The sequence below is a fragment of the Poromitra crassiceps genome, assembly GCF_964638095.1.
Source record: "Poromitra crassiceps genome assembly, chromosome: 9".
In the NCBI taxonomy this organism is placed as follows: domain Eukaryota; kingdom Metazoa; phylum Chordata; class Actinopteri; order Beryciformes; family Melamphaidae; genus Poromitra; species Poromitra crassiceps.
In genome coordinates, this window is record NC_139630.1 from 33,012,487 (window position 1) to 33,037,846 (window position 25,360).

A 25,360-nucleotide genomic window follows, 5' to 3' on the forward strand; every position below is an offset into this window, starting at 1 on the left:
GGAAGATGGTAAGTGACTACCTGTTGAATTGGTTGTCGGCCCTGAAATGAAATAACAAAGTCCAAAATAACTATAGGGTGAGTCAAGAGCTCACATTAATCGTAAATAAGTAAGAAATAATAAAACAATATTTTGCATGATCAGAGAGAGACAGAGAGAGAGAGAGAGGGAGAGAGAGAGAGACACAGAGAGAGAGAGAGAGAGAGAGAGAGAGAGAGGCTGGGCTGTGGAAACATGTCAGATGGACAGTGAAACAGTACCTTGTGCTGTAGAGTTGTGTGTAGGCTCTGTTTCGTTTGTCACTGTCGTTGTTGCTATTGTTGTTGTTGTTGTTGTTGTTGTTGTTGTTGTTGTTGCTGTCTTACCTGGACAAATGAAATAACAAAGCCCAACAAAAATAGGGTCAGTCAAAAGCTCTCATTTATCATATCCAGTAAATAAGTAAGAACTAATGAATCAAATGATAAAAATATATAGTTTTTGATATCTTGATATCTTTGATATTTTGATATCTTATATCAAGATGCAGATATTTTAAACAGGTCCTTATCATAATAATCTCAAAGCTTTCTCACCTGAGGACAGAGAGGTGACGTTAAACCTCTGCACTGTTCTACCATCAGTCAGTTCACACTGGAATCTCTCTTTGACATAATGAGGAGTCAGAAAGGACACGGTGGTGCTGCAGATAGACTGTGTTATCTGAAGGTTGTCGATGGTTCCACTCAACCTCACACCGTCATACAGCCACCTCAGTGTCTGTACACACCATCCATCATATGGCAGCACAGAGCAGGACAACGTCAGTTTATCTGTGTCCTCCTGTTCAGTCACTGTGAAGATGGAGATATTGTGAGAGGAAGACTATAACAGGAAAATTATCTCAGGATTATTATCATCTTTTAGTATATTGTTCAAAGAAGGTAGCCTGGTCTACCAGCCGGTCACGTGAACTCACATTTCATTTCGTTCTTCATTTCCGTCTGGCCTGAAGCCTTCACCCAGTGTTTGCAGTGGGGTGGGTGCAGAGCCGTGTATATAGAAGAGTCGCAACATCTCCATTAACTCCAATGGACCAGTTTTTCACTCTCAAGAGTTCCAGGAAGTAAGGTCCTGGATTAAGCAGCACCGTCGAGTTGCCGCAAAATCGACAGTTTGTGTTGTACTTTGAAAGTTTTTTTTTTTTTTTAATCAAATTGTACATTATCAGCTTTATTTTAGCATTCAAAAGTAGCGCGAGACCCATTCCTGGCTGCTCATTGGCTAATGAGCATTTTGGTCCTCCGCTGACGCCACTCTCTCTCTAAGGACACTGGGTTTGTGTTGTACTTGCCTTGACAGACAACTCCTTCAGCCAATCGGCGTTGGATCCACTCGCAACAACGGCAAAAACATATTTTCCACCACGAAAGTCCGCTGTTGCGTACTCCCGTACTTGTTTAATTGTTGTTATTGGCCCCTATCATTGCATCGGCGCAGTTTCTAGGCCGAGCGGCAGGCGCAGATCAAAGCAGTGGGCGTGGAAAGGCGCACTTGATATCGTCGTGCTGGCGCTAGATGCAGCCCAAAGCATTACAACCACGCCTTTTAGGCGTAAAATTATGCACCGTCATGCTCATTGGATAAGTGCAATAAACGAATCGCACGCTTGCCTTTTTAGCTCCAATTCCAGTGATCCCGCAAAACCAGATGAAAGCCAAAGCTCTGCCCCCCCCCCCCCCTCCCTTCATCCAGCCTGTCTGTCTGCATTATAGGCTATTATTCCATATTATTATGCTTCTCAAACCAATCTAACTGCAGTTTCAATACTGCAAGCATGTAAATACGCTACACTATAGCAAGATCAAAGTGAAAATAATGTTCTATGCATCAGCTAGAAAAATATAGCCTATTAGATTGGTGAAAGTTTGTCCAGAAAGATATCATTTTCTCTCGCCTGCTGCAGGAAGGATGATGCACATAAATATACCCTACATTATGTCAAGTCATTGCATAAATGTGTTTTTATTGTAAAACTAAATGTGAAATAGGGCCAAGTTATTGGACGGACATCACAGTATAGCAGATGCCATTAGAAGCGCATTCCGAAGCGCGTTCCGCTGTTACTTCTCTAAATCACGTTAACTCGACAAGGGGTATATATATGCCCAGGAGGACATATATGTTTCACATAGGGTGGTGTTTTCATTTCGAGGTTTTATTTGGTCCAATATTGAAATGTTGACAATGGCAGGCTGTGTTACCATTACACATTAATTTAGAACTACCTTTTATATCTATTTTGGCTCATTTGGTGGCTATTTAGTAGCGAAATGAAGAAACACAATGCATGCTGGGAACTCAGAGAGAGAGAGAGAGAAGGGTGACAGAGAAGAAGCAGTGAAGGCAAAGAATAGGCCTGCTTTTGAAAAGCGCAAAGCGCTAAATGTAGGCCAGCTCCCAAGATATGACTAGGCTGGTATTTAGCGCCGACACGCCCACTTTGGGACTGCGCCACGCCCATTCGGCCTAAAGCGCATTTGGCAGCCTAAAGCCTATTGCTATCTTGCCGAAACAGGCGCAAGGCACGTTTTTTTGCGGTTAAGGCCCGTAATAGCGCCGATGGCCTGTGGGAGAATAGAGCCCAGGGAGTCTATTTCTGCAATAACTGCACTTTATGGCTGTTTAAATTAGACAAACGTTGACATTATACTCCTCGAGGCAAGGAGGCAGCCATTATTGTTTTGCTAGCGACGTTCCTGATTGGCCGGTTACGATGTCAAAGTACGAGGCGGGTCGCTGATTGGCTCGTACGCTCTGCAGCAGTTTCTGCAGAAACCCTCCCAGAGCTTGAGGCCAGACGGTCTGGTAGAACAAAATGAAATGTGACCGGCTGGTTTACCAGGCTACAAAGAAGGTTGTTTGAGCTGAATAATGTTATAATGTGAATACTCACTGTTTACAAGAGACAGATAAACTCGAGCATCTGGACGTGCTGGCGGGCGGCAGGTGTAGACTCCAACATCCTCAACTGTGACGTTCTTTATAGTCAGAGAACAGTCGGCTGTAACACTCAGTCTGTCTGCTCTAGCTTTAGCAAACTCATTTGATGCAATCTGCCCACTGGAAACCAGCTCTACTTTACGCTTTACATAATGATTGAAGTTCCAGCCACATTTATCCTGACTGGTTATCACATTTCTCCAAGGCAGAGTGACTTCATCTCCATCTCTGACATAGAAGGAGGGCACACGTTGTCCAGTTACTGCTGTGGAGAAAATGATCGAGAAATATGATGAACATCGAATGTAATCAGAATAGGGATATGGTTGCTATGTTCATAGTTTCAAGTTTGCAAATGTGCCCTGACAAGTCAGAAAGAGTTCACTAAACAAATCCTTCAGCTTGTTAACAGAAATGGCATCATTGACCGTCTCAGTTAAAAGAAGATTAATTAATAAAGTCCAAATGAAGATGAATTAATAAAGTGCATAGTGAGTAATATTAGTAAGTTTTGTAATGTACCTGTTATTGCAGCCTTACCTGTTCCATGAAACACGAGTATCAAACACAAAGTGATTTTAGTCAGTCTGAATTCAGCCATTCTGCTCCTTCTCTCAGTCTCTTTAAATCTATCTCTCCATCTTGTTCTCTCACTCTCAACTGTCAAAATGTCTGAACTGATGCTTCTTAAAGACAAAGATGTACTTTCTGTGATTAAAACATGTCACTTCCTCATAAGCCACAAATTCTTTCCCCCCCCTCTCTCTCTTGTCTCTGGTTGGCCTATGTACAGCTTATATAAGTTTTCTTATCTCTCTGAATTTCTTGCAGCAGAGAGAGACAGATAACAAAAGATCTGACCCGCAGAATCATGTAATTTAAATTTTTACACTTGAGCATCTAAAGTGACTTACAATGAGTACAACAGTAGAATCAGCTTCAATTCCTATCATCAATATGACAAACAAGCCTAGAGCCTTTAAAAACTGAATTTGATCTAAGTACTAGAACTGCTGCTGCTACTAGCTGACCAAATCATATTCATCATAACAAGTGCAGCTTCTGTGCATGTAGTTCCCTGTATTGCACATTCAAAACAATTCCAGAATAACAGATTAATATATCTTTACAATAAGTTTGGAAATTCTAATGAATAGTTACGGATTTCTTTGACTAAGATGAGATGAAAATACTTAGACACTTAGTTGATGAAAACTTGACTAAATAAAATCAGGATGAGGTTGACTAAATATGATAAGAGCTTAAGAGAAAGTTGATTATAGCTCACTCAGATAAACATGTGAATGTTGTGTGGCCTAAATAACTCAGATATAGGGTTTGCAATTGTAACGTTCCATATAATGAAGTATCTCATGCTTGTTGATTTAACGATTGTTTTGCACCTGCTGCTCACGTTTGAGATACTTGAGAAAGAAGGTGGGATCAGCCGAGTACCGTCAGCCAATCAGAGGCAGAGAGGGGCGGGTCATGCTTTCGCCTAGCCTTCGCCATCACGGGACAAAAAACTATCACGTACAGTATATGGACGCGGAGCAGCCCAGGCAGGCAGCTCCGAGTCCACTCCGCTCACTCATACAGTGACTTCCGCATTGAGTCTGATCTTTCCCAGAGACCCATAAATGTTGTAAAAATCATCAAACTGATACAAAAACATCAGCATAATATGTGTTTAATGTACATACTGCCATGATCAGACTTTTGAAACACGCATTTAAAAATAACACGCAATTTGTCTCTCCCTGGAGTTTGAGGTCGCTGCTGACCTGCATCTCCTCAACTGCAGGTTTTGGTGCATTTTGCTGGCCAGGGTCTTTAACTCAAACTCTGCAGGGCTAAAGGCAGGGCTGTAACCAGGGTTCCGAAATAGGGGAGGTCCAGCAAGGGGAGGGCGCCGCCGAAAAAAATTTGAGGGGTTTTTTCCCCCTTTTTTAGCCATATTTAGAGTAATATATCATTTTAAATCAACATTAGGATTATACTGTTGTGATGTCATTATTCAGTATATTCTCTTTCATGTCACCACCTGCTCAGCTCTCCTGTCAACATAATTGTAACTAACAAACACAAACTGTTTTAGCCAAATTCATATCAAAATGACACCTACAAACACAGGTACACAACCCAAGCCGTACACAACACACAAAGTCATCATCGATAATAAAAAAAACATACAGAGGGACATTTATTTATTCCTGATAGGAACGATTGAAAAATAAAATAAAATATATTATGTTGTTTTTAACTTTACACCACCTCTTTTTGTTACTTATTGGGTCATGAAACTGAAACCATGCATATAGCCACCTGCATACCTGACTTCGGGAGCTTGGCAATTGGCATCATGCATGATTAGCCAGTAGCATCCCAACGTGTCACACAGGTAACATTACTTAAGAGACAGACTAGACACTTACTTTCTTGGTTGTTGCTAAAAAATCTGTCAGTGTCACTCACTGTCTGTCGTTCACTCGCTCACTGTCTCGCAGCTCGCTCACCTTCAATTATCTCGCCAAGCAGACAGACAGTCATCACTCACCACCATGCTGCTGCTCTCTCGGAATCAAGTTACCGCGGACGCGGCGTCAGATGACTTCCTGCCTGACCTGCCTTTCGTTTCAAAATAAAAGCGATCCTGTGTTTTTCATGCTTTTCCATGCAGATTGTTTTATATATATAAAAAAAAAAAAAAAAAACTCTGAAATATTAGGGGAGGTCCGGACCTCCCCGTCCTCATAGCTAGTTATGGCCATGGCTAAAGGTGTTCTGAACTTGATGCTCCTCTATTTCCACAACAACCCTAATATGGCTGTGGTTTCTCTCATCATTCCCAGTGTGACTGTAAAGTACCACGGCAAGGCGTCTCATGCCTCAGCTTAGCCCTGCTTTGCTACAACAACCTGTCTGTCCTCAGACAGCAGATCAAGACAGACTGGAGGATCCATGGTGAGCAACAGCATGTGAACAGCTGCTACACCTACTGTAACAATGATCTGTTATTCTGAGGAGCCGAGCGAGCCTGTCTTGGGAGTAACTAGTTACTACACACATTACTGTAATTCCACTACTTTTTGCGGTAACTACTTTTTGAGAGAAGTGATTAGTAACTGCAACTACTGACTAATCTTCAGTAACTGCAACCAACACTGCATATCTGTTGTGTTTTATTGTTCCACTACTTACGTTTCATCATTGTGATAATGGGTACAATGATAGATCATCAGCTTCATCTTTTTGGCGCAGGGTTTCCTGTTCTGAGCTAATCTAGTCTCGCTAGCCAGCCTCTCTTCCGGAAGAGAGGCTGGCTAGCGAGACTAGAGCTAATCTAACACCCCATTTACACCTGGTTTTTAAATGCGACCTGTATCCGGATGAGGGAGGAGTTCAAATTGTATATAAATAATCACAGTACAAAACAAAAACAATAACCAACACGATACCCCCCCCAAATAAATAAATAATAAATAAATAAATAATACATCTTTTAGTATAGCTTTATCCACACCTGCACAAGTTCACAAAAACAGAATCCAGATGCTCTCAATGTCCATCAGACACCTTGTGTCAAAATGTTCTGACCAGAGTCATACATAATTACCTACTTTGAATGCCCTTTTCTCATTAAATATAAATATAGCCCTATGCAGGGCCGTAGCCAGGGGGGGGGGGGGAGTGTGGACGATTCCAAGGGCCCTTGACTGACAGGGGCCCCAAATGGCCAAAAATTTTCGTCGCCACCCTCCGGACGGCGGCATCCATGGGCCCGATGTGATATCCTTTCATGGGGCCCGAAATCCCTGGCTACGGCCCTGGCCCTATGAACCGGCATGGTTTCATGTGTGTTCATACATCGAGGATGATCAGAAGTATCACTACAACTTATGACTTCTATCTGAATCCCCTGAATTTGTGAGTTCAGTGCACGGTTTCCCCTCTACCGCGGTACATCTCGTCACCACTTTGATGAGCGAGGCTGCAGATTGTTCACACTTCTTGAAGCGTTCAAACCTAGGTTGCTCTTTTAGTCTGCCTCATGCAGTAGTCCCATGTGTTAGCAGTAGATAGACCAGTAGATGATGTTGAAGAGAATGTACGACGCAGGAAAGATGACCCGCGAGTATTTGTCTATGGCGTGCGTGTCGATCCAGATGTTGCTGTAGGCACTGGAGCCAACATGGCCGGTGACCTGGTCGCTCTCCATGGCCAGCTGCACCAGCAGCCTCTCCCTTTTCAGCCCGTTCTCCTGCGGCATGCCGTAGGTCCCCGTGGTGTTGAAGTCCACCTCGCTGTAGCTGTCCAACATCATGCCTGGATGGGCCATACCGCAGGTACAGGGCAGCTGCAGAGGTACAAAAGTACTTGAAGTGTTTCATTCTACAGTAAATAGTGTATATGTCCAAATTGTACCTTGCATTTGAAAAATATCTCCAAAGAAATCTAATCCTATGATTGTGCAATGTAAATCTATCAATTTCTTGACTGAATTTGTTATTTTCTTGATACTAGTAAAGCAATGTCTAGTGATTCTACCAAGGGGCAACCCCCGGTTCTGAAAAATGAAGCTATGCGGTCTTTCGAATGGCCTGCAGGATGTGACTCCATTGGCTGCAAAAAGATTGTATAGAAATGGGGAAATTGGCCCTGTTGTGCTCGCAGGAGCTGGTTTGGTTATGAAATATGATTATTAATAATTATGAATTATTAATATTCATAAATTTATTAGATTTGACAGAAAATATTGTATTCTCTGTAAGATTCGGGGCACCACTGTAGTTAAGGCTACAGACCTGTCTAAAAGTCAGTTATGACTAGATTAGACACCAAACCAAATTGTCATATCAGTCTCATAGTGATATAGTGTACATTGTACAGTTAATTGAAGGTCAAAGTTCGTAAGCTTCTGTCACAGATTTCCACAGATAAAATACCTCAGGAATAACCACCAAGATTCATAGCATTATGTAATAAAAAGATTTAATAAATCACAATATCAATTGACATTAACATAATGATTAAAATATCAGTTCATCACATTTACTTTTATGACTAATACTCTACCACATCTATAGCTAATACCTAATGTGAACAAACATTATCAATTGTGTGTGTGTGTGTGTGTGTGTGTGTGTGTGCTTTAAGTCTGCCTGGCTGGCAGGCCTGGGTGTGTGGGTATGTGAGTATGTGGGTGTTAATTAGCACTTGTGTGTGTGTGTGTGTGGGTGTGTGGAGGCAAGGAGGGCGGAGAAGGTGGAGTGTCTTATGTCACCCCAGGATTGGCTGAGGGGCGGTCTGGTCGTGTGAAGACCGCCTCCTTTTCAAAATGGCGGTTTTGTCAATTTTGAGGAAGGACTGAGAGGGAGATCGACGGGGAGAGAGAGAGAGGGAGAGCAGGGGAGAGAGAGAACACGCTGGTGGCCTCAATTCTCACAGATCGCTAACAGTCACATCGACATACAGGATACTGTAATCAACACATACATGGTAATGCATTTTAACCCCTGACTCTGCCCAGAACCATTAAACCATAAACTCTCACGCGGATTCACTCTGCTAAGTGAATCGTTCCGTTGTTGGCACGGCTGTCCTGTGCGCTGTGGGTTTGGCTGAGTTGACGTCGGGGCCGACGTGCGATCTGGCCTGGGCAAGCATGCAGCGGACGTCTGATGGGGGTCGACGATGCCGGGGGTGGACGTGCAGTCTCTCTGCTGGTTGAGTCGAAGGAGTGCTGCGGCTGTGGCTGGATGCCAGCCACGGTGGGTCTTCTGCGTCCTTCGTCGGCTGTGGGTTCTGCGACTGGGGCCACGGTGTGTCTTTCTGCAGCCGTTGGTTTGCCCTGCTGCGGTGTGGCGTTCTTCTTCTTCTCCTGCACGTGCGGTGCGCGGGGAGGGTCGTCAGTCAGGCGTTCTTGCCTGGAAGCTTGGTCAACAGCTGGCGTTATGCCAGGCTGTGGTAAGTCTGGAAGCGTAAGGAGGTTTTTCCCTGCGACTTATAACGCTAAACCGACTTAAATTAAACTGAGATTAAGTATAACTATCTCAGTGTAAGCATGCTATGTCTCGTGGGACTTACGGCTGGCCTTTGGTAGGCGTTTTCTGAGTGAGGCCTGGTTCCTTCTGAGGCCCTGGTCAGGCCTTTGTTGCAGCGCAGGGGGTGCAGCGAGCGGGGGAGGGGAGCTGGCTTCCTGGCTCCTCCAGACCCTTCCGCTGCGCACGAAAGCTTAGTTGAGACTCATTCTGTAGACTGCAAGTTAAAAACTGCTTTCCCCACAGTTTTGTCTCACTGTATGGGGAAGTCACAAAGGGTTCTCATTGGCTTGTCATGTGTCTTTTGTGATGGTTCTGGCCAATGATAGCGCTCTGTGAGCTGGACTGTGCCCATTCTGTAAGGTGAAGCAAGGGAGAGGGGGGTTTTATGGCTTGAGTACCCTTAGAGATAAAACAATGGCCGGAATCCTTTGAGGCTCTGAGAGGTGTGAAACGTCCTGGGGCAACCACAAAAGCCATTTGTCTCCTCTCAATAGAGGTGTCTTAGCTAGAGAGGACAACATGTTAAATCATAATATGTTCATTCATATTTCTCATGATACAGTACAGTCCATAATGTGTCGATCACAACATCCCCCCTCCTCGTCTGTGGACTGCGGTCGACCTGCTGTCCGCGGGCGAGGATGAAGGGCTGTACAGACAGTTTGCTGTAACTTTTGGTCCATGTCCATCTGTTCTGTGGGATCAAAGTGTCATACTCAGGCCGTTCATAGTTCAGGTTTGGTTCTGGGCAGACTCCTAACCATACCTAGACTCATTACCATATAGATAATACAACCTTAAGGTCACATACACAACATCATTTCAAAATCAACATGGTAAACAGGGAAGGGCAGGAGGAGAGAAGGAGAGAGAGGGTGACAGGGTGTGATTTTGAATGTGTGCTGCATTCCAGCAGTGTTGTGCTATGTGTCTATGTGTAGCTATGTGCCAAGCTTTGTCCTATTTTGATGTGGTCTGCCTGCCGTAAAGGTGTTATGTTTCACAGCACAGCGTTGACAATGCATCTAGCCTACATAGAGATAAGGGTGAGAGCCGAGTGACAGGTGACTGTCAGGGGTGACAGGGTGGCTGCGTCCAGTCACCCGCCCTTCACCGAGTTTGATGTCATCTCCTGGGAGGGCCTCTGGTGGCTTGAATGCCCACCCTGCCCGTCAGGCGTCTGGCGCCCGTTCGGATGTCTAATTGGGTGGAGGGCCTAGTGTGCTGAGGAGACTCACGCCGTTCGCGCCCTGTGGCGCGACTGTGATGTCTCTTTGGGCAGCAGCTACCCCCCTTGGCTCTGTCCGGCAGAACCAGGTGGTCTGGCCTGCGTGGTGAGCGTGTGTGTGGTACCGTCTCTGGGTCCACACACACGCGGTTGGTGGGTTGAAACTGGCCATTTCTGCTTTTTGCTTCGGTTTCCACCTCCCACGCTATTGAGGCGGTTTTGAGGACCGTGCGCATGCTTCGGTCATACCAACGTGCGTCTAGGGCTACGGATGGGCGCACCGAGTCATGCAGACCGTCTAGGAAGAGTTCCTTGAGACGTGGCACGTCTGATTGATCCGGGCCATTTCTACCTTGACTATATATCTTCTTCAAGCGTCTAAAGTAATCCCTAGGATGTTCCTGGTAATTCTGTTTGACGTGTAAGGCCGCGTTCCTCCCCGCCGCTGACGACTGGGTAAGGATGTACTCTTCGCCCAAGGCTTCGCGAAGCTTGTCAAAGTCATCTCTGATATGGGAAGGTTGCGTTTGGATAAACGCACGCACGTGCTTTGAGCTCGTGCTCCATATCAGTTGAGCTTTCTCTCGCGGCGAGGCGTGTGGCAGAGCCTGCGAACCACGTTCGACTTCGTTGAGATAATCGGTCAAGTGTACCTCGTGACTGGCGGGATCGAACAAGTCAATGTCGTTTGCGATTGACTTCAGTAAGTGATAGCGTGACTCTGCTTCTCGGAGAGAGAGTCCTGAATCACTCTGTTTTGGCAGTAGAGGCTGCAAGAAGGAGTGGCCGTTTGCCCGATTGGGCACCAAAGAGCGACTAATGTCATCATGCCCGGGGTCCCCCCTTTCGGGGGGAGGGGTGGAAGAGCTGACTTCCTGTTTCCTTGGTGGACAGGAGCTAGAAAATGAGTGAGGCTGGATAGCCTCTTGTGAGAAAGACCTAGCAGGATCCTCTCTGAATGACAGGTTAGCATAACTGGGCAGTTGGTCTGTGTCCAGCTGTGAATGCTGTTTGTTTCCCCTGCTCATCATAGTCACGCTCTCTGTTTGGGAAGCGGAGTGGATCTGCCGGAACTTAGTGACTGGATCTGACTCATCAGCGCACCCGCTGGTGGCCTGAGCAAATGACGGTTTATAACGCACAGGGCGGTAGTCGATCGACTCGCCCCGGGCGTGATAAATGGAAAGCCGGTAAGACACACGTTCCTCCCTGCAGGGGGTTGCAGTGTGGATTGTTTTGTCATAACCGGAAATGGCGCTGTCAAGTCGTTTGACTGTCAGCAGTTTGTGCTCTGAGGTGGAAGTCAGAGCTGGATGAAAGCGTGAATAACGTCTGATTCTACACGTAGGTTGCTCGGATGAATGACTGACTGGTATGTCAAAAGCATGGAAGTCGAGCTCGGAATCGGATGACGACTGCTGGGCTGAATAGCCTGAATCAGTTTGCTCGTTGTGAGAGCGGTCTCCCCCCTTTCGCGGTGTGGTGTCGCGATGTCTAGCAGCGCGGCTGCTTGCCAGCGCGGGCGCTAAGTGGTGTGCGGGGGTCTGATTCGAGTCAGGGGTTGGTCTAGCCCTAGGAGGCGTGTCAGCCTCCGGTTCCGGCGGGGTTAAGGCCTTCTGGTGCTCTCGCTGCTTGGCCGTTCTCGCGTTTAGCCGTGCGATCACTGCTCGGGTGGTTGGTGGAGCAGTGCGACCCGAGAGGGGGACCGTTCTGGGTCCGAGGGCCGCCGTGGATCCGGTCGGCATGCCCTTTTGGCTCTGTTGCAGCCGGGAAACTTCGGTACGCAGTCGGGCTAATTCTGTTTGGCAGACCTGGGCTTGTCGATGCAGACCCAGGTTGGCCTGCAGCGTAGCTTGACAGCTGTTGCGCAGTCTGCCTATCTGCGTCTGGTAGACAGTGGTCTGCCGCTGATGCGCAGCGTCCTGCACCTGGAATCTGCGATTTTGCAGAAAGAAAATAATTCCCAATGGAATTATTAGGACCGCTAGTGTTAGCATTACAATGCTAAATTCATCTGCTCCTCCCGTGGGCGGGCAGATGAGAGAGGCGGCTACCGCTTGCAAGTCGGTGGCGGCCATCTTAAAGAAAGTTTCAGCGCTGACCATCTTGTGGCAGCGCGGGCTCATCGCGATGAGTCAAGCAGCTGTTTTACTGCTGTCAATTTTAAGCAAAAGGTGTGTGCACTCACCGTGTTGCTATGGCATCACTGCCGTTAATGCCCACAGTTACTAATCCTAATTAAAGAATGGCCCAAATGTGACAGTCTCTCTGTGAGTTAGCTGCCAATTGCATGCAGTTAGTTTGACATCTGTCAGCTGTCACTCGGCTGGTGTCTGCTGTCAGTGTCATCAAGTGCAGGGTGTGCCTGCCTTTCTTTCGCATGCAAATTCACTGTGACTGGTGGTCACAGGGCTTTGTTTACACTTTGTCTCTGGCTGTTGAGAGCCAGGGTGAATGTTTTTGAATGCTAATGTGAGGGGGGGGGCAGCCTGACTTCCCCCCACCCTTTGCCAGTGTGGCTTTCAAATTAGCATCAAAGGTTCCACTTAAAAATGCGCAGTACTGTTTGTTTACACTCTGATAGAGTCACTCTCTGATAGATGGAACAATTGCTATCTCTCACAATTTAGGTATTTAGGTTGAAGGCACAGTGGGAAACAGTGTTAACTGTGGTTTCTAACATAAAAATGGAATCAAGGATTTTAAACTGAGCTGTTGTCTTTGGGACTGTTTTGCTCATAAATATTCAATACAAATCCTAACTTGTGTTAAGATTATGGGAAGATTCCATATTTTATGATTAGAGTTCCTTTAGTGTCTTCTGACGCATGTGATTTGCTTGGCAAAGCGCTATAGAAAACCTGATTTTGGAAAAATTTGAAAAACTTTGATTTTTCAAAAATTTATGAATTTTTATTATTCATGCATATCATATCTGTGGAAATACTGATATTAGAAGCCTCACACGGGGCACCATTTATGTTGTGCTCGCAGGAGCTGGTTTGGTTATGAAATATGATTATTAATAATTATGAATTATTAATATTCATAAATTTATTAGATTTGACAGAAAATATTGTATTCTCTGTAAGATTCGGGGCACCACTGTAGTTAAGGCTACAGACCTGTCTAAAAGTCAGTTATGACTAGATTAGACACCAAACCAAATTGTCATATCAGTCTCATAGTGATATAGTGTACATTGTACAGTTAATTGAAGGTCAAAGTTCGTAAGCTTCTGTCACAGATTTCCACAGATAAAATACCTCAGGAATAACCACCAAGATTCATAGCATTATGTAATAAAAAGATTTAATAAATCACAATATCAATTGACATTAACATAATGATTAAAATATCAGTTCATCACATTTACTTTTATGACTAATACTCTACCACATCTATAGCTAATACCTAATGTGAACAAACATTATCAATTGTGTGTGTGTGTGTGTGTGTGTGTGTGTGTGCTTTAAGTCTGCCTGGCTGGCAGGCCTGGGTGTGTGGGTATGTGAGTATGTGGGTGTTAATTAGCACTTGTGTGTGTGTGTGTGTGGGTGTGTGGAGGCAAGGAGGGCGGAGAAGGTGGAGTGTCTTATGTCACCCCAGGATTGGCTGAGGGGCGGTCTGGTCGTGTGAAGACCGCCTCCTTTTCAAAATGGCGGTTTTGTCAATTTTGAGGAAGGACTGAGAGGGAGATCGACGGGGAGAGAGAGAGAGGGAGAGCAGGGGAGAGAGAGAACACGCTGGTGGCCTCAATTCTCACAGATCGCTAACAGTCACATCGACATACAGGATACTGTAATCAACACATACATGGTAATGCATTTTAACCCCTGACTCTGCCCAGAACCATTAAACCATAAACTCTCACGCGGATTCACTCTGCTAAGTGAATCGTTCCGTTGTTGGCACGGCTGTCCTGTGCGCTGTGGGTTTGGCTGAGTTGACGTCGGGGCCGACGTGCGATCTGGCCTGGGCAAGCATGCAGCGGACGTCTGATGGGGGTCGACGATGCCGGGGGTGGACGTGCAGTCTCTCTGCTGGTTGAGTCGAAGGAGTGCTGCGGCTGTGGCTGGATGCCAGCCACGGTGGGTCTTCTGCGTCCTTCGTCGGCTGTGGGTTCTGCGACTGGGGCCACGGTGTGTCTTTCTGCAGCCGTTGGTTTGCCCTGCTGCGGTGTGGCGTTCTTCTTCTTCTCCTGCACGTGCGGTGCGCGGGGAGGGTCGTCAGTCAGGCGTTCTTGCCTGGAAGCTTGGTCAACAGCTGGCGTTATGCCAGGCTGTGGTAAGTCTGGAAGCGTAAGGAGGTTTTTCCCTGCGACTTATAACGCTAAACCGACTTAAATTAAACTGAGATTAAGTATAACTATCTCAGTGTAAGCATGCTATGTCTCGTGGGACTTACGGCTGGCCTTTGGTAGGCGTTTTCTGAGTGAGGCCTGGTTCCTTCTGAGGCCCTGGTCAGGCCTTTGTTGCAGCGCAGGGGGTGCAGCGAGCGGGGGAGGGGAGCTGGCTTCCTGGCTCCTCCAGACCCTTCCGCTGCGCACGAAAGCTTAGTTGAGACTCATTCTGTAGACTGCAAGTTAAAAACTGCTTTCCCCACAGTTTTGTCTCACTGTATGGGGAAGTCACAAAGGGTTCTCATTGGCTTGTCATGTGTCTTTTGTGATGGTTCTGGCCAATGATAGCGCTCTGTGAGCTGGACTGTGCCCATTCTGTAAGGTGAAGCAAGGGAGAGGGGGGTTTTATGGCTTGAGTACCCTTAGAGATAAAACAATGGCCGGAATCCTTTGAGGCTCTGAGAGGTGTGAAACGTCCTGGGGCAACCACAAAAGCCATTTGTCTCCTCTCAATAGAGGTGTCTTAGCTAGAGAGGACAACATGTTAAATCATAATATGTTCATTCATATTTCTCATGATACAGTACAGTCCATAATGTGTCGATCACAACAGCCCCTAATTCTCATTTGATTTATCAATACAGTATGATGTTCGTTTTGTAAATTATGGTCCATTTCGAGTAAAATAGACGATAAAGCAGACTATGCTTTGGGGCGTGATTGACAGGTCACGGACCAATTATAGCAGGCGGCTCTCTGGGAAACCGCTGGTCTCGCGCTAGCTGCTTCTGGCTCCAAAACAAGACGGCGACACTCAAAATGCCAAACTCAAGGTTTCAAAACAGGAACAGAAAGGACCGGGGTAGAGATTCGAACCAACATCCTTCTCGCTATGAGGCGACAGCGTGCTGTCCATGATGGCATATTTTATACGGTTGGATTTTTACATTGACTATAGTGATAGTGACACTTGTTTATAGAGAGTTTGGGAAAAAAGTTAAACTGCATTAGAAACAAATGTAGAATTATTTCACCCCATTGTTTCACTTCTCACACACCCATGGGAAGTCAGTTTCAAGCTCAAAATAGAAATGACACCATAGTAGAGAAGTGTTGAGTGAACCGATTGGCACCAACCTGTTCTCGTAGTTTCCTCTCCTTGCGTTCCTGTAGCGTAGACAGGTAGTTGACGGCGGCGTACTCTATCACCGACAGGAAGACGAAGACGAAACTGACCCAGAGGTAAATGTCCACAGCTTTGATGTAGGAGACCCTGGGCATGGAGGCGTTAACCCCAGTGATGATGGTGGACATGGTGAGCACCGTGGTTATACCTGAAGCACAGACACGCAGGAGGGAGGGGGGGGGGGGGGTGAGAGGTCGAAACAGGCCTAAAATCAGATGCTTAGGTCATGTGCTGCACTTGGCAAGATTTTAATGTAAAAAATACACCCATCTTATCACCTTAAATCACAACGTGGGCCTGCAAGAATCACCCAGATGAATTTCTGGAGTCACGTTTGAACATTTCTCCACCCACAGCATGGTAGCAGTGGTTAGCACTGTCACCTCAAATCAAGAAGGTTGTGGGTTCGAATCCCAGTTCGTCCCAGGTGCTATGGACCAAAATTCATATCGCTGTATGGCGATACACGATATATCTCAGTATTTTCTACCAAGTGGGCTAAATGTTCACTTGGTGCTTTCATAAAATATTGACACAATGAGATTTTATGATAAATAATCATCAGTAATGTGGGTATAATAACTAAATGGGAAAAGGCAAATAATCTGTCTACAACAGTCTGGTAGAAAATAACATCACTTTACTGTAATGCAGCCTTTAAAACCAGGAAAAGCCGAAACTTATGCCATATCTTCTTTTGTGCCCACTGCAATTAGCATGTATAATAAGTCACGTACATGCAGGGAGAGCAGACTCCTCCTTTCACTCCCTCTCCCTCTCTCCTCCACACCCCTCCCATAGATACATGCAGGGAGAGCAGACTCCTCCTTTCACTCCCTCTCCCTCTCTCCTCCACACCCCTCCCATAGATACATGCAGGGAGAGCAGACTCCTCCTTTCACTCCCTCTCCCTCTCTCCTCCACACCCCTCCCATAGATACATGCAGGGAGAGCAGACTCCTCCTTTCACTCCCTCTCTCCTCCACACCCCTCCCATAGATACATGCAGGGAGAGCAGACTCCTCCTTTCTCTCCCTCTCCCTCTCTCCTCCACACCCCTCCCATAGATACATGCAGGGAGAGCAGACTCCTCCTTTCACTCCCTCTCCCTCTCTCCTCCACACCCCTCCCATAGATACATGCAGGGAGAGCAGACTCCTCCTTTCACTCCCTCTCCCTCTCTCCTCCACACCCCTCCCATAGATACATGCAGGGAGAGCAGACTCCTCCTTTCACTCCCTCTCCCTCTCTCCTCCACACCCCTCCCATAGATACATGCAGGGAGAGCAGACTCCTCCTTTCACTCCCTCTCCCTCTCTCCTCCACACCCCTCACATAGATACATGCAGGGAGAGCAGACTCCTCCTTTCACTCCCTCTCCCTCTCTCCTCCACACCCCTCCCATAGATACATGCAGGGAGAGCAGACTCCTCCTTTCACTCCCTCTCCCTCTCTCCTCCACACCCCTCCCATAGATACATGCAGGGAGAGCAGACTCCTCCTTTCATTCCCTCTCCCTCTCTCCTCCACACCCCTCCCATAGATACATGCAGGGAGAGCAGACTCCTCCTTTCACTCCCTCTCCCTCTCTCCTCCACACCCCTCTCATAGATACATGCAGGGAGAGCAGACTCCTCCTTTCACTCCCTCTCCCTCTCTCCTCCACACCCCTCTCATAGATACATGCAGGGAGAGCAGACTCCTCCTTTCACTCCCTCTCCCTCTCTCCTCCACACCCCTCAATATAGATACGCTGGTGAACCCTCATTTCATCATTGCACAATCTGTATGTCACTTTATAATGATGTTGCACAATGTCCATTTTGGCCACATAGAACATGTGTGCTTGCTTACAGCTGTAAATTACAGGTGCAATTTCTTATCTTATTTTATTTAACTTTATTGTAGATAACTTAAATGCTGTGCTTTCTTGACATGTTTCTGACATGGTTTCTATGTCTGACATATTTCTGACTAGACTCTTTCTCTTGTGTGTGTTTTACTGAGATGTACTGACATTGGCTTCTGCTCTAACACAAGAATTTCCCCCAGGGGATTAATAAAGTACTCTATCATATCACGATATTATGATATCACAATATCCAAAATCTAAGAAGATATCTCATCTCATATCACGATATCTATATACAGTCAAACGGATATGTTGCCCAGCACCACAGGAAATGAAGAATCAAAAGTGAAATCCAAACGGTCTCCTAAACAGCAGTGAGCAGCGCTCCATCCAGAGAAAGATGGACTCACTAACATTGGAACATTTTCACCTAATGTTAGGCCTACACGCGATTAGGGCTGGGTATCGTTTAAAAAACTACGATACTACGATACCAGTACCAATACCACTACCCTTACAGTGATACAGATCAAATAGAATACTTCATTTGATACTTTTTTTAGCCATACTTTGAACGTTTTGGTGGCTTCTCGGCAAGCTGACGTGCCAACAACAAAAAACGTAAGCCACGCCCACTTTCACTCGTAACCCCGCTTCATTTAAGCCCCCCCACCCCACCCCCGTACAGATACGGATACAGATAATGGTGTACTCGCTTATCCCAACAGCCAAGGCCTCTCACCCAGTGGCACTCTGGCAGGCACGGCCCTGCGGTCGATCCAGAAGGACACCCAGGACAGCATGACCATCAGAGTAGCAGGGAAGTAGGTCTGCAGCAGGAAGAAGAAGATGTGCCGCCGCAGGGTGAAGTTGATGTACAGACGGTTGTACCAGCCTGGAAAGACGAGATGGAATCAGATGTCGACATCCGATTGAACTTTCCCAGTATGGTTTGGTGATTGCGCTCTAAAACTGAAACTGCCCGGCCTCAGTAGTGTACCTGTGCTGCTGTAGAAGGCCAGCCGTGTGGTGGTATGAAACTCCTGGATGAGGAACTGGGAGAGGGAAATTCGCTCATCTGTGTTTAACGATCGGTTCCCCTCCTTCCAATACAGCATCAGGTCATCATCTGTATATGCGTCTGGAGCACATCATCCAAAACATCACTGTTTGTACAAGTGATTTAGCACTAACACTGTCTACACTACAGTTGGAGAGAGCAATAGCTATGCATGTAACCGGGGCGGACTGGGATCATAATTCAGGCCGGGCATTAGATAAAAAGTAGGCCAGGCCGATATGGGCCGACGCGCATGCCGGCGTCCGAAGGGCGGCGGTGAAAAATTTGGGCCGTTTGAAGCTCAATTTGGGCCGTTTGAAGCCAGATTTGGGCCATTTGAAGCCCAATTTGGGTCGTTTAAAGCCAGATTTGGGCCGTTTAAAGCCAGATTTGGGCCGTTTGAAGCCCAATTTGGGCCAAGTCCAATTTTACAATGAGATGCACCCACTTTAAACCTGAATAAAGTAATAAAACCACTAGTAAACCAGTAGGCGGCGCCTGGCCTGCTGTTCAGTGAGTGGCCTGGCCTGGCATGCAAAAAAAAAAAAAAAATGTTTTTTTTTTTTTTTTTTTTTTTTGCAGGCCAGGCCAGGCCAGGCCACCGGGCATTTGCCCGACGTGCCCGATTATGCAGTCCGCCACTGCATGTAACCGTCTTTGTTGGGGACCTTCTCTTTCAAGGCCCGCTGGTAGTCTTTGTTTACCCCGCTTTCGGAACCACTGGACTAGACTTCTATTTGAGGACGTACAATGTACTGAGCACAGGGTACAACAGTGAAGTATTTACTAAAACAAGGGTTTGCTCTGAAAAGTGGTCTTCTTCAGTAGTAGTGTATTAACATAGAAATAAAGAAGCAGGAGAAAACAAGAAGACTCTCAAACAATCTCCCCAATTACCATAAGAATGTCTATAGCAATGACCATGGGAATTATCAGAGGAAAGAGCCAGCCCGTTCTAACTCCGAACTCGTACTAGAGCCTACTTCTTAAAACGAGTAACAGCATCCCTGGTTCAGGCAAAGGTCAAGTATGCCATCGGGCTCGTCGTACAGAACAAGTTGAAGACTGAAGTCGAAGTCGCAAACTAACGCTAAGCCCACCACATCCAGACCCTAACCCTAAGACCACCTACCCAATGCTTAACCCTAAGACCACCTACCCAATGTCTAACCCTAAGACATCCTACCCAATGCCTAACCCTAAGACCACCTACCCAATGCTTAACCCTAAGACCACCTACCCAATGTCTAACCCTAAGACCACCTACCCAATGCCTAACCCTAAGACCACCCACCCAATGCCTAACCCTAAGACCGCCCATCCAATGTCTAACCCTAAGACCACCTACCCAATGACTAACCCTAAGACCACCCACCCAATGCCTAACCCTTAGACCGCCCACCCAATGCCTAAACCCAACCTGTAGGGGATAATTTGACCGCTGCGTGACCCCACAGTGCAGTTGAGCCTGTGGTGCGTTCCATAACATGCACAACAGCACAACGGTCTCGGGGCACGTGGGGCGCATTACCTCAAACGCACAAGGTCCCGGGGCGCGTTACCTCAAACGCACGAGGTCCCGGGGCGCGTTACCTCAAACGCACAAGCTCCCGGGGCGCGTTACCTCAAACGCACAAGGTCCCGGGGCGCGTTACCTCAAACGCACAAGGTCCCGGAATGCGTTACCTCAAACGCACAAGGCGCGTAACAAAGCGAGGCTCTGGTACGAGTTCGGAGTGAGAACGTGTTGAAAGAGCACATGGGACTTGATCACATCAGTCACTTACAGCTCTCTATCTCCAAGGAGCACATCTGCGTATCAAGAGGGAAGCGACTCAAGTCCATGCTGCACATGGCGGTGACTGTGACCCTGAAATTGCAAGACAAAACAATAGACCCTTTTCACAGCAGCCATTTTGAGGTCTCAAAGCAGGGCAAACACAGATGTAACCAATAACATTAATGATGCTTCCATTCTATTTAGGTGTTCCAGTGCCAGGGCCCTCATTAATGCTATTGGTTACACCTGTTTACCCTGCTTTGTCACTTAAGCTGTGTTCAGACCGAGATATTTATTTTTCTGTCCGTCGCTCGATTCAACCCTTTGGAATCACTCTGTCGCTGTGTTTAAATCGCTCGTCAACAGGCACAATAATTGACGGGCATCTGGGGGCTATAACGCAATGTCGTGATGTTTGTCCACTACGAGCCACCGTAGTTGTTTACAAGCTAAGCCTATCAGCGTGCTCCTAACGCGAGCTGTATACCGGTAGTACAGACTTCACTTCATGTCAGCTGTCAGCCTGTCAATCAGCTGTCAATGCGGTTTGTTGCCACACAATAAACCAGCGGTTTGTTCCAAGCCAGTGTGATCCTTGACTCACTCTCAGCCAATCAGCGTTGAACAGCGAGCGACTAATGGCAGCGAAATTTCGCTCGAGTTGGGATATTTCATCTCAGGCGACGAGCAAATTTTCGCCCTATCGCTCTGTCTCTGTCACTCGGACGCCCAGCGATTTTTTTTAGGGGGACAAAATGTCCCCATGTCCCCCTGCTTCCGGCGCCCGTGCACTGGGCACTATTCAGAAGCAGCGCTGAAGCGCTGTGCTGAACAGAAGCTACATTAGTTCACAAACTGGTAAATGCTCGTAAAGATCAGGATCTTTGGCTACATTGAGGCACCAACCAGATTCATATTTGATCTATTCTCGGCGTTTGTGTTGTGTTTGGGGTCCCGAAACATAATAGGAAGTTTAAGGCAGTGTACGCTAATGGTCACAACAGGAGGCAAATAGCCAGCTGTTACTCGCTGCCAAGCTCTCTAATGTGATTACAACAGCAAATACCTTGGCATTAGGACCTCACCCAACTGACAAGGCCAGGCCCAGTAGGATTAACGCTGCTAATTAACAGCAGAACAGCATCTCACTAAACACATTGAACAGTGGCGGCCGGCGCCACTTTGTCTAGATGGGACAATCAATGGCAATTAGATCCACCGCCCACCACCAACCTCCTCCCCAATGCAGCCTCTCATCTCTCTCTCCCCAGAGGGGTTTTCACAGTCCACCCCTCTGGCTGAATCCAACAGGTGTGCTTCTCCACTCTGCTGCTCTCCATGGTGCTGAACCTGTGGTCACTCATTTTGGCCACTAATGAGCCATTTTTTTTACCATGTAGTCGGTCCTAATTAGCTAATTCAAAAAGCAGGCTTGGTTAGGTCACCCGCAGGGTTGCTCGCTCTTTACACTTCCTGAAAGATTCAGCGTGATCGCACGTAAAATCACACACGCACGCACGCACGCACGCACGCACGCACGCACGCACGCACGCACGCACACACACACACACACACACACACACACACACACACACTTTGCATTCTTATTATAAGATGTAACCAGTACCACAAAATTCAAAGGCCTTCATTTCTTTCTTTCTTTTTATTTATGAATTTGGTGAATTTGATTTACTTGTTGAAATCTAGTTGGGCCATGGCCAAAAAAAAACAATTTTGAACAGTCACAGTCGATAGTTTCATACAGAGACGAGCACTCAGTGTCGGGCCTTGCCAACACAGGCAATTACCTGAGGCTGTAGAGGACTTTGCCATCTGGGTAGACTCGCAGCATGACGTTATCGGTGGTGGTGTCGTGGGTGAAGGACTTTTTAGAGTGGACAAAAAACATGTCCGGTACCCAGATTTTCTTCACCAGGCGGCCGTCGAAGGTCAAGCTCTGGTTGTTGTTGCTCCGGAAGGACAGACGGTCATCTTTCCAGTAGTGCCTCAGGTACAGGGTCATTGTAAAGTCCTGCGAAAACAAATGAACAAACATCACAGCTGAGATCTTTCTGTACTGTATTAGTGAAAGACAATAAATCCTTAATTATAGAAGAAAACATGAAGAGGTTTCATCACAAATGAGATATCCACCATTTGAAAAACACAGCAAAATGATCCTGACATTAAAAGCGTAATAATTAAGAGGGAAAACAGACATACCATATCAACCTCTGAGATTGTATCCAGACTTTCAACCTGAACATCAACTCCAACTGGGACGGCAGGACCTAGAAAGATTTAGAGCAGTTTACAGTGTATCCATTCATCTCTAATTTACAGTTTACAATTTAAGTACTGCTGACAGGAGTGTTGTCCGGTGGTACGACCAGGACAACAAGTGCACAGATGTATCAATGTGTCTTTTTCTGAACTGTCTGGATTATCATTATTCTGAGTTCACGGCTCGTTTTTATTCCAACCTTTCTGTTTCAAAAATGACTTCTACTCCGCTTAATCAAAATCCATATAAAAGCAGTTTGTTGTCCGATTTCCCTCAAATGGCAGAAGGCCAGTAGAGCGAATACTCTAATCCTAATTGGCATTATGGTGCAGCCTAAGAGGTTTCCGTTATTTTCTTTCTTGTTCTTGTTCTTCTTCTTGTTCTTCTTGTTCTTCTTCTTGTTCTTCTTCTTCTTCTTCTTCTTCTTCTTCTTCTTCTTCTTCTTCTTGTTCTTCTTCTTCTTCTTCTTCTTCTTCTTGTTCTTCTTCTTGTTCTTCTTCTTCTTGTTCTTGTTCTTCTTCTTCTTCTTCTTCTTCTTCTTCTTCTTCTTCTTCTTCTTCTTCTTCTTCTTCTCCTTCAGGTTTCCAGATTTAATAACAAAGAGCAAAAACCCTGACACACATTTTTTGTAGGTTTCTAGATTAGGTACACATCGCCCGTAAATAATATGGGCATGTACTGTATACTGTGACGTCACCCATTGGTTTTTTTACTCCGTTTTGAAACCTAGTGTGCCCGTCGTTGGCCTGCAGTCCCTACATGGTCCACAGGGGGGGGGGCCTCGGCCCACACTTTAAGATGCACTGTGTTACACTAAAGTAATAGTAGAGTAGGTTTTTAAAGAAATCTTAATGCGTTGGGATTTCATGTGAGCTTTGTAACCTGTTGAGGAAATGCAAGCATCAGAATTAGAGCACACAGAATTGTGCTTTGCTAATGTTGTAGATTAGACGGGCCTTATTGAAACCCAAAGCTACTGTACAGACTTGATCATTAATCAGTGGCCCACAGCAGCATGGCTCAGACATAATCCCAGTCTATACAGTACCGCAGGGAGGACATATCTTTGTAGGCCAACCCAGTAGTAAGTAGTCTCTTAGAACAGACGAGTTGGCTTCCGCAATTTTCAAATGCTTCCACCATACCGTCTGTACTTGGTGAGGGAGAATCATGCACCAACCGGAATGGGAAGCAGAAAGGCGGGTCTTCCGCTCATTAGTCCAATCAGAATTTTTTTAAGGCGGGTCTTCCGCTCATTAGTCCAATCAGAATTTTTCCCGTGGACACACGTGTCGTGATTGGTCGGATTTTGTCGAACTTCCTTCCAGTCTGAAGGTTTTTTTCCCCAACTTCCTTGTGCATGTTCTGGGGGTGTAACGTACAGACTGTATATAGCTGCATTCGCCGGATGTAGATGAGACAGTCTGTTTTAAGAGACTAAGTAGTAAGCATCACCCTGGGTTAACCTCGTCTCGAAGTCAATGGGATTTCTGTATGGGGATTTTGGTTAGACGCCTGAAATAAGGTCTGTGTGGTCCAACCCCCCCAAAAAAATTTGGCGCCGCACTTGGTGCGCCGCCAAAAATTTGCCGCCGCCCTGTAGGCGGCACCAGAGTTCGCCCCCTCAGATTTTTGGCTTGCATGACGCCCCTGCAAAGATCGTATTGACTTCCAGACGAGGGAAGCAGGCGATGCTAACTTCCAGGTTTTAGGACACATTCCTGTGGCCTCTATTCACTCCCCGCTTCCCATATTTACTGTGAATTGGGTGGGAGTTAGTATAAAGTCTGCAAGAACCAATTGCTACTAACTAATGGTACGCTAACGGTAACTTACCTCCAAAGCCTGGTCGCATTGTAAAGTCATTGTCATCGATCCTCAGGATCTGCTCCGACTTGGTAACCGAGGCTTTCGTGACATCAGGACTTCTCTTGTATATGGGACTGTTGGAAGGCAGTTGGAATTAATTACAAAAAAATATTAAAAGAGATTTAATGTCTCTAAAATATAAATGAAAGTATATATAGAGTAATAATAAGTAAATAAGAGAAATATAGATAGTCTCTTTGCATTTTGTCAATTAAGGCCATATTATTTAAATGCTCCATAATATGTTTTAAATTTGTGCTATTGATCATTTTCAACCCGTTCTCACTCCGAGCGCGTAGCATATTGACGCTTTGTCCCGTCCCTTGTGCGTCGCTGTTACTAACATGGTACCCTTGAGCGACCCATGAAACGACTTGGGCTTTCCGACTAAACTCAATGTAAACCCATGGAAGTAATCTTTGACGCTTATGGTTTTGTTGTATACTCACTATACTTCACATCGGTATTACAACATTATAATGAGGAAACATGAGACCGGGAGTATTCACATGTGGCTTGTATTTTGCTTAATTCAGGACATGACATTACAGTGACGTGTGTGCGTCACCAGAGGGCGTGACGGTACTTCTTAAAGGGATAAACCCAAGCTGTCAATACACAACATATCCCTCCCCCTTTAGTTTTAACGTAGTTTAAACAAATAATAAACAATTCTATGTCCCAGTATTTTACTCAAAATTCTTTACTTCAAATACTTTCTTTTTTTGTTTTA

The 25,360-nt window shown here is 46.1% G+C and overlaps 1 protein-coding gene across 1 annotated transcript; it reads right to left on the reverse strand.

Annotated features, from left to right (window-relative positions):
• Positions 1–7,051: 7,051 nt before the first annotated feature.
• Positions 7,052–24,697, reverse strand: LOC310782587 (gamma-aminobutyric acid receptor subunit rho-1-like; the record flags this gene model as incomplete). Its single annotated transcript, XM_083643262.1, has 8 exons — positions 24,595–24,697; positions 22,698–22,765; positions 22,283–22,506; positions 20,482–20,564; positions 18,635–18,775; positions 18,377–18,529; positions 15,734–15,930; positions 7,052–7,339 (listed from the first exon to the last, which is right to left on the reverse strand). The coding sequence occupies exons 1-8, from the start codon at positions 24,611–24,613 to the stop codon at positions 7,052–7,054; spliced, it is 1,173 nt and encodes a 390-aa protein (XP_083499388.1). The 5' UTR covers positions 24,614–24,697.
• Positions 24,698–25,360: the final 663 nt, after the last annotated feature.